The following is an 11,748-nucleotide window of genomic DNA, read 5'->3' on the forward strand; positions in this document are numbered from 1 at the left end:
CCAAGCAAAACAGAGCAATGAGAAATAAAATCAAATCTTATAACACCTTCCCTCACCCCTCCCTTCTCCCCAGGCCCAACTTCACTCTGCATTTCCCCTCCCTCCTCCCCCCAGCATGACAGGGGGACGGGGAATGGGGGTTGTGGTCAGTTCATCACACAGTGTCTCTGCCGCTCCTTCCTCCTCAGGGGGAGGACTCCTCACACTCTGCCCCTGCTCCAGCCTGGGGGCCCTCCCACGGGAGACAGTCCTCCACCAACTTCTCCAACGTGAGTCCTTCCCACAGGCTGCAGTTCTTCACCAACTGCTCCAGCATGGGTCCCTCCCATGGGGTGCAGACCTTCAGGAACAGACTGTTCCAGCATGGGTCCCCCACAGGGTCACAAGTCCTGCCAGCAAACCTGCTCCGCCGTGGGCTCCTCTCTCGACAGGGCCACAGGTCCTGCCAGGAGCCTGCTCGAGTGTGGGCTTCCCACAGGGCCACAGCCTCCTTCAGGTGTCTCCACCTGCTCCAGCATGGGGTCCTCCACAGGCTGCAGGGGGACAGCCTGCCTCACCATGGTCTTCACCATGGGCTGCAGGGGAATCTGCTCCAGCACCTGGAGCACCTCCTCCCCCTCCTTCTGCACTGACCTTGGTGTCTGTAGGCCTGTTCCTCTCACATATTCTCACTTCTTTTCCTGCCTACAACTGCTTTCAGTGTTTCCCCCCTACCCCTTTTTTAACTCTGTTATCCCAGAGGCACTACCACCACCGCTGATAGGCTCGGCCCCGGCGAGCAGCAGATCCACCCTGGGAGCTGGCTGGCATTGGCTCCGTTGGACATGGGGGCAGCTTCTGGCAGCAGCCAGCCTGCACCCCAGCCCCAACCCACCCTCAGCCCGTGAGGAACACGGAGGAGAGGAAGGAGACACCAACTCCTCTGCCGACTGCTTCAGAGGGCGCTCCCTATTGGCCGAGCCCAGTGTCCACGAGCCCCACACAACGCGACGTTCTATAGGCTGCCGCGCCCCCTAAGCCCGCCCCCAGGTCTCCCCCGCCCCGCCTAAAGAAGCTGTGGGGGTGCAGAACACTTCTGCGCACGCGCGGTACGCCTGGAGGAGTGAAGGGCGCATGCGCCAAGGCGTGTGGGTGGTGCCAGTAGTGACGTGGTGACGTACCCGGGGTCACGCGGCCCTCTTGGCCTCACTCTCCCCTTCTCGCTGGCCGTCGTGGGAAGGCGGAAGCGCGCGCGCGCGGCGCAAGATGGCGGCGGCCGGGGGGCTGTGTGCCCTGCTCTGCCTGGCGCTGGCGGGCGGCGGGGCCGCGCTGGGGAAACGGAGCCCAGTGAAGGTGCTGTCGGACGGCATGTGGCGGGAGCTGCTGCAGGGCGAGTGGATGGTGGAGTTGTGAGTCGGGAGGGGGTCGTTCGGGCTGCCCGTGCCCGGCGGGATGAGGGTGAGGTGGTGTCTCTCAGCGGCCCGCTCTGAGGCCGCGGGGGACCGAGCGGTGCCGGTTAGTGACAGACTTGTGCTGTCCCCAGCTATGCCCCTTGGTGCCCCGCCTGCCAGAACCTGCAGCCCGAGTGGGAGAAGTTCGCCGAGTGGGGCGAGGACCTGGAAGTGAACATTGCCAAAGTGGATGTCACGGAGCAGCCGGGTGAGTGTGGCGGGGACGGTTGTGCGCTCCCAGCGCCCCCCACCGTGGCTTTGGGCTTCTGGGTGCTCGGGAGATGGTCGGTGCGAGCCTGTGTGCTTTTAGAAAGTAAACAGACTCGATAGGAATGATAAAGATATTTTCCTCTTCTCTACTGAAGGCAGGTTACTATATGTAGACTAAACATGCGAGTCTTCCTTCATAGATAAAGGGGACAAGAAGATTTCTCTAGAGAGCGATTTTTGATGATTTCATGGAGGTTTTGACCATACTTTTTAAGCATCATACAGAGCAAAAAATGTGGTTTCAGCTTTCCCTCTCGTAGTACCTCCTTTTGTTGGCAAAAGGGAGTGCAAGCAGTCAGGTGTCCCTCAGCTGAAGCTTGCTTTTCTGAATCGCTCTCCGGTCTGTGTGGGGTTTGTAAAAATTGTCTTCTCCATGCTGATATTTTTCTCCAAAATCACATAAGAACTTTTGAAATTTGCCTCAGTTGGATTATTTTCTGCAAGTGCTGGAGGCTGCAGATATGTGGGAAAAGAAGAGGCATCTCTGGAGAGCTACAGACAAAATAGTCAAGTAGAATGGTTATCCCTGGACATCTCTTTTTCCCCAGGCAGAAACTTTCTTGCTCTTTGGCCAGGGACCTTTCTTTTAGACTGTGTGCAGTACTTTGATATGCACAAGTTTGTGTTTGATTGCAGTTAAAGATTGATACCTGGGAGCAGCTGTTTTTATTTTGGTGTATATTAACATTTCTTGCCTTTTCTTACATAAGAATGCTCTACTATTCTGAAAATAACTGTTTTCTTACAGGATTAAGTGGACGATTTATCATAACAGCTCTTCCTACCATCTATCAGTAAGTATGCAAAGCAGCAGGATATTTTGGAGTAGAGGGGACTTTTTTTTCCTTTGATTTGGGGCAAATGAATGCGATTTACCATGCTGTTTAAGAACAGGAGTTACTTTACAGAGACAACCTCTGTCTTACCTGCTCTGCCCTTACAGTACTTCCAGTTGATTATTTTTTTTCTTTTCCCTTCAGGCCTTATTTATTCTATCTTTTCACGTGTGTTTCTGTTTTGCAATCTTTTCACTGTAGATTGATCTTAATGCATTGTGTGGCAAATGCATTAGGAAGATCGTTATCTCTTTATGGAATTGCATCCTAAAGCTAGCCAAGATGCACTTGGAGTCAAGATTCTAGAAATACTTGTAGATTTCCAAGATTTTTGGAAAACATTTTAGTGCCAATATCATCTGAAGCAAAGTAAAACTAAAAAAAAATATAGGCAAGGTGATGGGAGGGAAGCTGTTGAGTGGAAACAAATGCTGCATGCTTGGCCTGTCTAAAATAAAGGACACTTTTTTTTTGCTTGTTTTATAGCTGTAAAGATGGAGAGTTCAGGAGATACCAGGGTGCAAGAACTAAAACTGATTTCATAAATTTCATCAGTGACCAGGAATGGAAATCTATTGAACCAGTTTCATCATGGTTTGGTCCTTCCTCTTTCCTGTAAGTTTTGGTATGATTTTTATAATAATTTGTTGTTGAACATGCACAATTTAAGGACGTGCTGGGGCAGATCCTTAGGTGTGCCCTGCCTGGTGCTGCCTCCTAGTTAACAGCTCACGGGGCAGTTCTGTGCTGGTAAGAAATGTGTGAATGTGATGGGTGGGTGCTCGTGCCTGCTCCGTCAGCTGTGGGAGGATTGTGTGCACTAGCATAGCAAAGGTGTCCTGAGCAAGGTCTACTTTAAGGCTGCAAATAGTTATAGGTGGATGTATTGTTTTACTAAACTCTTGTGGATAACTTAGCGATGCTTGAAGTTCTTCTTTTGAATATACAGCAGAAAGATGTTTTGTCCAGTTAAATTCTAGGAAATTAGCAATAAAAACTGGAAAATAATGTAGCAACGTAGTTGTAAGATACAGGGTGGCTATTTAAGAAGACTGATCTGTAGCAAAGTTAAAAGCAGAGTGGAAGGGTGAAGGTTCCTTCGTTGAGGGAAAAGTGGGGAGACTATAGTCTGAGAAGAAACAGCTCTTTGGAATACTTTCTAGTTTTGTGGCTTTGAAGTGCTTTTAATTGTTGCTGCATGTGCTGTGTAGTGATTTCAAAGTAGTTGAGTAACTGTGAGTGAGGTGGTTGAAGCAAATGAGCCCAATTGTTCAAGGTTTATCTTCTGTTAGAGCAATGGTGGCTGGAAAGCTGCCCGGTAGAAAAGGACCTGGAGGTGTTGGTCGACAGCCGGCTGAACATGAGCCAGCAGTGTGCCCAGGTGGCCAAGGCGGCCAACAGCATCCTGGCTTGGATCAGGAACAGTGTGGCCAGCAGGACCAGGGCAGTGATTGTCCCCCGGTACTGGGCACTGGTGAGGCTGCACCTCAAGTTCTGTGTTCAGTTTTGGGCCCCTCACTACAAGGAGGACATTGAGGTGCTGGGGTGTGTCCAGAGAAGGGCAACGGAGTAGTGAAGGGTCTGGAGCACAAGTCTGATGAGGAGCAGCTGAGGGAACTGGGGGTGTTTAGCCTGGAGAAGAGAAGGCTGAGGGGAGACCTGATCGCTCTCTACAACTGCCTGGAAGGAGGTTGTGGTGAGGTGGGCATTGGCCTCTTGTCCCAAGTAACAAGTGATAGGACAAGAGGAAACGGCCTCAAGTTGTGCCAGGGGAGGTTTAGGTTGGATATTAGGGAAAACTTCTTCACTGAAAGGGTTGTCAGGCATTGGAACAGGCTCCCCAGAGAGGTGGTGGAGTCACCATCCCTGGAGGTATTTAAGAGATGTGTAGATGTGGTGCTAAGGGACATGGTTTAGTGGTGGAGTTGGCAGTGCTAGGGTAATGGTTGGACTCAATGATCTTAAAGGTCTTTTCCAACCTAAGCGATTCTATGAAACACCTCTGTGCTAACTGTACTGTAGCAGTGTTCAGTTTATGAAGTGTTATGGTAGACTGAAATTTTACATTTTTTTGTCGCTCTTCTAGGAAGCTCAGCATTGTTACTTTGTCTACTTGCAATGCCGTTTGAATCTTCAAACTGTGTGGTTGAGCTACAAAATATTACCCCACGCTAAGGAATGTGTGAAACAGGGTGCTAATTTTAGGATTAATAAGTTTTCTATTAGAAGTGTATGGTACAGCTCCATTTTTTGCGCATATATATGCAGGCTTCTTACCAACTTACATTGGCTTAATGTTTCAAATTCTCCTTTCCTTAGTGAATACTTAGTGAATACTTAATGCTGAAGCTTTACAATAACAGGGAAGTGTCAGAATCGGCAGGATATAAATGGCAGATAGCCTGGTCTTTAGCCATATTTACATACAAGTGAGAAACTTAAATGTCTGAAGATCTCTCAGTTCTTCTATAACCTGATTTTTTTCTAATAGGTTAATTTTTTGTTTTAATAAAATGTCCAGATGCTTAATTTTTAATATCTTGAGTAGAGTTTCAGCTGGCTTCTCATAGACTGTGGGTCCAAACGTAACTTAGAACATAAACAGAAGTAAGTGAAATTCATATGTCAGCAGATCCAAGTCAAGGAAGTTTGTGAATTCGTAGATGTTCATATGTGGAATACTGTACAAGCCGATGCTGGCACTGAAGGTAGCTTCATGGGAAATGAGTGTTTGTTGAAGTAAAAGACAAAACGGAAGATAAAAATCAAAGTAGTTGGGAGGGAAATCGGACATGAGCAGAAAGTTGTTCAACATGGGACTAAATAATGACCAGGCACATCAGAAGATGCAGGTATGTGACTGGCTTAAAGATGTTTTCAATTACTTTTTTCTGCTTTGTTTCAGGATGAGCAGTATGTCAGCTTTGTTTCAATTATCAATGTGGATCAGGGTATGTGCTTAGATCTCTACTTTATCTTAATAGACACAATAGTCAGCTATTCTTGAAATAATTCTCTTCTCTTTTATTCCAGCACTGCCATGGTTATTTAACAGAAAATGTTGGAATGCCAGTCTGGGGCTCATATGCTGTTTTTGCATTGGCAACTCTATTCTCAGGACTGATACTGGGACTTGTAAGTGAAGCACTTGGAACAGATTGTCTTGTGACTACTGTGTATTGCCTTTGCCTCGGTCTTTAACAGTAAGACTGGTGATGCTTAGGGACAGTGGTGGACTTGGCAGTGCTAGGTTAACAGTTGGACTCGATCCTAAGCATCTTTTCCAACCTAAATGATTCTGTGATTCTAATGTGCAGGATGTTTGGAGGTTTAAACTTGTCTGTCTTTGGTTTCAGGTGATGGTGTTCTTGGCAGACTGTATCTGTCCATCCAAAAGGCACAGACCGCCACAGTACCCTTATTCAAGTAAGCCCACTGTGTACTTCTAATTCAGTGAAGCTGTTTGGTAAATCTTACCTAATAAATATCAGTACATAACTTGTGTCTGCAGGACGTGAGATTTAGTGTAGAAGTTTACACTTGTGATTGGTGCTGTGCTTTACCTGCAGCTGTTTGCCCTTAGGGTTTATAGTGGGTTTGTGTTTTGTATTTAGCTAAAGCTGAACTATTTTTTAAAAACTTTTTTAGGAGATAGAAAAATTTTCATACCTGCAAGATACAAATTCCCTATGTGCAGGGAGGTGAGAGTAAAAGTTTTGAGTGGAGCTCTCTGTGTTGCTAAGTTGGGGTTTGCATGAGTTTTAGGGGAAAAGTGAGGATTAAAAGTGAATTTGCATTTCTGTGGATAGTAAGTGATTCAGTTTGGGGTTAGTCTCTGGACTTTTCAATGTAGTCTTAAAAAGTCAGGGAAGAATGTTTGAATGCTGGTTTATGGTTTATAGGAACCTGACTCATTTTTTCAAAGCTGGAGGAAGTTTTGTATTAACTTGTCTAGATAGTCTGTAATCCGTTAATACTTGACCTGTGGGTAAATTCATACTAGCAACAACTCTACTGAAGATAGCAGCTTAAGTGACTGATACTGGAAAGTACTACCTGGATTAAAGTCATGAAAATTCTGTGCTAGCCCGTGATGTTAAAAAAAAAAAACAAAACAAAACCAATGTTTGTTTCACATGGTAATGGTATTTATTTGTGTATGTATGTTTTCCTTTCTCCTTAAGGAAAGCTAGCGCCAGAGTCAGCTCAGCTGTTGAAAAAGCTGGATGAAGAGCAAGAAGCAGATGAGGAAGATATCTCAGATGATGAAACAGAGGGTAAAGAGGTGTCCGACAGAAACTCATCACCGAATGCTGTAAGGCAGCGCCCAGTGAACCCTGCTGCTACAACAGATAAATCTTAGCTTTGTTTGCGTGCAGGATTAGTGTTTGAGTCACCAACTCAAAAGGAGATAAATGTCAAATCCTTCAGCTTCAAGAGCAGAATGACTCCTGTCATGGTAATATTGATGCATTTCATGAATTCAGAGGAAAAAAAAAAAAACATCTTTGGCATCAGGTATTCAAAACTAAAACATGCTGTTGCAAATGGCTGAAACTTTTCCTGTCTGTGTGCAGGGAAGTGCCAAGAAATAATTCATGTGGCTGCTTGAATGACTTGTTCTATAAGAATTTATTCTTTTTTAACAGAATGTAAACCAGTGTACTTGTTGCATTAGGGAACATAAGCAAGGAAAATGCACTAACCTGTTTGCTGTTAAAGCATTCAAAAAGGTGTCTCCGTGTAAATCTATCTAGTTAGGCTCTGAAGAAATTCTGAGGGGAAAAAGTTCCTTCAGTTACTGAATATGTTCCAGGCTTTTTATGTGACAAAAACTGCTTTCTGCTATGACAATGAGTGCTACAACCCCCCCCAGTCTTTCTTCTTCCAAAGAGATTGGAGTTATCTTCATTTAGAGGAGCAGAAGTTGTCCTCTGAACAAAAGCTAGAGCTTGTCTTTGCCATCCTCCCAGATGGAAGTTACCACAAGTGCTCTGTGTGGTATGGATTCTCTGCCTGACCAGAAACCTGCTATTTGCATTGATGTCTTTTAGAAAAGGCTGTAGAAAGCGATACGTGCTTGTTGGCAAAGTAATTCTTCTCTAGAAAAAAATTACAGGCAGCACCATGAAGTCTTGTTTGTCTCAATGACTGTGATTCAGATGGGAATAGTTTACATGCAGGGTTCTCTGCTGAGTGCCTACCTGTTGATCCTGCTGGATGGCAGTAGGACTCTGCTTATTTTTAATACATCATCAGTGATTTCTGCTTAATCAAATTTTACTGCGAATCTGGTCAGGCTGTACTTGGAAGTTGAAATAACTGCTTCTTAATTTCTTTCACAGAAAATCATCTTTTTGTTTTCACAAAACCATCTTGAAACAATTACCCTAACTCTTTCTTTAAAAAAACCCTGTAGTCTACTGTTTTCTGTACAATATTTGTTTTCACTCTGTATAGAAATAAAAAGAATGCACATGCGCATTGGGCCAGTGTTATCTTACATCGCTTGTCAAGAATTTTCCCTATTCTTTCAGTTAATTTCCAAAGTATTTGCAAGGGAAGGGTTAGCCTAATGCTGAGCACATAGGTTTTTGGACGAGCCTGTTCTTGCTGGGTTTCTCTGTTTTGTTTTAGTTTTGTTGTTGTTTGTTTTAAATTGTTCATCTGAGTGGGTTTGCAGGACTGGCAGTTGATAAATCTGTGTCAATAGTAAACTTGGTCATGAGTAATTAAGACCGCAAACGTAGAAATGCTCTTGCTGCTGTTTTCACTGTAGCCTGACTCTCAAAAAAAGCCAGACTCTCCTGGTGATTATTAACAAGATAGAACATCAGACAAGGAGCTCATAATGAACTCTGTGGGATACAAGAGAAGTATTGGGAAAAACAATAGTCAGAGCTCTTGCAGGTGACTCAGCTTGTAAAGGTGTTAAGAATACTCCCTGGGTTTTGTTACTCTGGAACATTTCTTTGTAAGTCGCTTTTTTAAGTATATCCAATCATAATTCATCCTCCATGTTATGAACGGAAAAAAGTGATTCAGCTGTCCAAATATCCGAGTGAATCTTCCAACAAGTTCTTAGATGAGTAAGAATGAGTTGTTACGTCAGATGTCCTGGAACTTCCTACTTTGACTTTTTCTTTTTTTATTTTTCTGAACATCGGTGCTCTGGAATGACTTACAACTTCAGTGCTGGGTTATGTGTTCGGAAGATAATAGCTGATGCTTGAAAGGGTCTCTTTGGTTGAAATCTGAGTGTTCCTGTCATTTATTTTAAATATCAAACTTTTCCTGGTGTTTGAATGAAGACCACTGTGTGCTGTAAATGCCCTTGAGGTGTTGGTCTTGTAGGATTGCCTTAAATTCTCTAAAAGTTTAGATCTTAGCCTTTGTCACTAGTAAAAAAAAGAAAAAAAAAGGCAATAAATCTGTGATGTACTGAGGAGAACTAGTAGCACTGTCTTTGATAAATGGCGTATTTTGTTAGTTTGGAGAGGGCTTGAGAAGACAGGAGACACAAATGCTGTATGCTGTTGTTAGGGAAAAGCGTTCAATTGTTTTAAAAGCTGAACTATATGGGCTAACTCCACTTGGAATATATTTAAATGTAGCTGTTATAAATGCAGGGCTATCTAATTTTTCAGTTACTTTAAAACTGTGTGCAATATAGAAAGTATATACTGATAACTTTTGGCTAACTTCTAATTTTAAAAGAACAAACAACCTTTTTTTTTTTTTTTATTTTTCCTCCTTGCTGTACTTCTAGACTCCTGGTTTAACAAAAACTTCTAGCACTGATTTACCTTGCCTTTGCCTCCTGCACACCTACCTTTTCTTACTGCTTCCCTGCCTTAGGCAAGCAACCGAATTCCAAAACTGCCTCTTGGTTCCACGTTGCTGGAATCCAGCCCCTGTGTGGCAGACCTGGGCTTGTGAGTAGTGTTACCTTCCGCAGGTTCTGCTTTGATTATCCGTAGGCAGCCTGCGTTTGCTGATCTCTGTAAATCTCACTGTTCGTGTTTTTAATAACGTCATGGTTTTGTCCTGTGAATATTTAAGTTACTTGATTATTTTTTTAAAAATCTATATTCCAAAGATGTTTACTGAGGCTGAGCGAAGGTTGCAATGTAACAAATGTGCATAAGAGCCTGTCCTTTGTGTGTGTTGATGATGCTTGAATATCAGTTTTGTAAAAGTCAGACTGCCCTTTCCATATCGCCACCTTGACCGAGCATGTCCAACTTCATTCCAGAAGGAGTTAATTAACTGTAACAATACTTTTTTTTAATGTTTCAGAGAGTCTTCAAGTAAAAAATAACACCAAGTTTGGATTCTTGTGTTTGTGTCTTTTTTTTAAAAGACTCTTATCTTGCTGTTTAGCAATGAAACAACTGCAGCTATTTCCATGGGGGGGAAAAAAAGATTGTAACTGAAGCTAACAAAGGATTTGTGACAAGTTGGAATGATACTTCAGACTAAAGCTGTGCTGAGGTACTTGTGGTTTTTAGTTCAGGCTGGCTTGGACAGGTCACGGTAGCGTGAGCTGGAGACCGATTTGGTTAGATGGCTGGTTTGGTTTGGGAAGGAGCTTTCATGCACGCCAGGCTTAGACAGCGATGGGAATAAAATGGGCTCTTGTGTTGTAAAAAGAACGTAGGCTGGAAATGATAAATGATGTTTTAAAATTCAGTTCTTTGTAACTTTTTTCCTGTATTTGCGTAAAATGCATGCGAATCATATTTTGGCTACAGATAGACTCTTCCCTTCCACCTACACACTGTATATCAGATCTGAAGGGGTCAGCATTGATGGTTTTATGTTGGAGTGAGAAGCTTAGTTCAGAATTCCATGAGATCTGAAAGGAAAGAGGCTTCTTGGGGAGGAAAAAAAATCCAAACGGGGTCTGCTCAAAGCACTGCTGAGTAACAGCCAGCCCAGTGCAAAACTCCTCATCAGAGAGTGTTTTGCCTGTTCCTGTGCTCTTTCCTCCATCTCTTCTCTTAGCAGTAAGCATAGAGAACATGATAGTGCTGTGTGTTGGCTCTCAGTCTGGATCTGTGGAGTTTTCTGTGTAAATGCAATAATAAATACTCTTGCAGTTCTTCCCCAACAGGAACAAGGAGTACGTATTGCCTGGGGAATTAAGTGGATGCTCATACAAGCCCAACTTCCCTACTCTTCCACCCGATACATTATGTATAACAGGAAATAATAGCCAGTCCAAAGGAAAAAATGAGCTAAAAGTCAAACTGAAGTATATTTAGATATTGGGACCAGCCCAATGTGAAACAAAAAAGCAGCTGTATGCTTAGCTGGCAATCTGCTTGCCAGACTGCCAGTCAGCCGGAAGTTTGGTTTTGAAACTGGAAGTTTCAGTTCTGACAGAGATTGATGGGGAAGGAGACATTTCAGTGTGCTCTAGCACTGTTCCAGTGCTTAGAAACACACAAGTACAATGTCAGTATCCATTTTAAGGCTCCCTTGCCTAAAAAAGAGGGAATCTAGCTCCTGCAGCTGCCTTATCTCCCTGTTTGCATCAGCTGAAGTTCCTGGTTTGACCCGAGCAGCATCACCTTTGGCTGGCTCTTCCCTGAACCGTATTGCTGGTCGCTATTATGGCTAATGCCCAACAGTCTGCTCCTGGGTCAGCTTTGCTTTACCTTGCTGAATTCCTCATCTTCCTGTGGGCTTTAGTAACTTCAGTCACTTTCTAGAAGAAGAGATTCTACCTCGGTCTGCCTTTTTTCCTCGCTCTTTAAAGTTTTCCAGATACAAATTTCATTTCTATTTAGCATTGCTTATAGAAATTCTCTTAACTGCAAGGCAGATCCAGAAAGCCCCTTTTAAAAAAGGTTCACTTATAAGTTAAATTATGCCTCCTATATCAAGAAGTTTTAAAAATGCTAGATGAGAAACTATTAATGCAAGATCATCATTAAAGATAATGTTTTTCTTAGCTGTGCTTTTCCTTCCTTTTCCTTTGTGCTTTGCTGAGCCTGGACCTCTGTGGGCTTTATTTTCCCATCGTGTGATTGATAATTTTTCAGATAATGTGTCTGAGTCTTCCTTTAAACTCCATGGCCCCTGGGATGGAGTTTCTCCTGTCTGAATGCTTGCTCTATTAACATTATCACCTGGAGGGAAAGGGACCTGTGGGAATGGCATCCCATATCCCTATGATTTCAGCCACGGGCAAGTTCAATCCGTCT

At 43.7% G+C, this 11,748-nt stretch overlaps 1 protein-coding gene across 1 annotated transcript; it reads left to right on the plus strand.

Annotated features, from left to right (window-relative positions):
• Positions 1–1,159: 1,159 nt before the first annotated feature.
• Positions 1,160–8,017, plus strand: LOC129200361 (thioredoxin-related transmembrane protein 1-like). The gene is made up of 8 exons (XM_054811697.1): positions 1,160–1,388; positions 1,523–1,638; positions 2,449–2,494; positions 3,023–3,151; positions 5,442–5,487; positions 5,570–5,671; positions 5,893–5,962; positions 6,721–8,017. The coding sequence occupies exons 1-8, from the start codon at positions 1,246–1,248 to the stop codon at positions 6,897–6,899; spliced, it is 831 nt and encodes a 276-aa protein (XP_054667672.1). The 5' UTR covers positions 1,160–1,245; the 3' UTR covers positions 6,900–8,017.
• The last annotated feature ends 3,731 nt before the right edge of the window (positions 8,018–11,748 follow it).

Source organism: Grus americana, unplaced genomic scaffold (assembly GCF_028858705.1).
Source record: "Grus americana isolate bGruAme1 unplaced genomic scaffold, bGruAme1.mat H_70, whole genome shotgun sequence".
NCBI lineage: Eukaryota > Metazoa > Chordata > Aves > Gruiformes > Gruidae > Grus > Grus americana.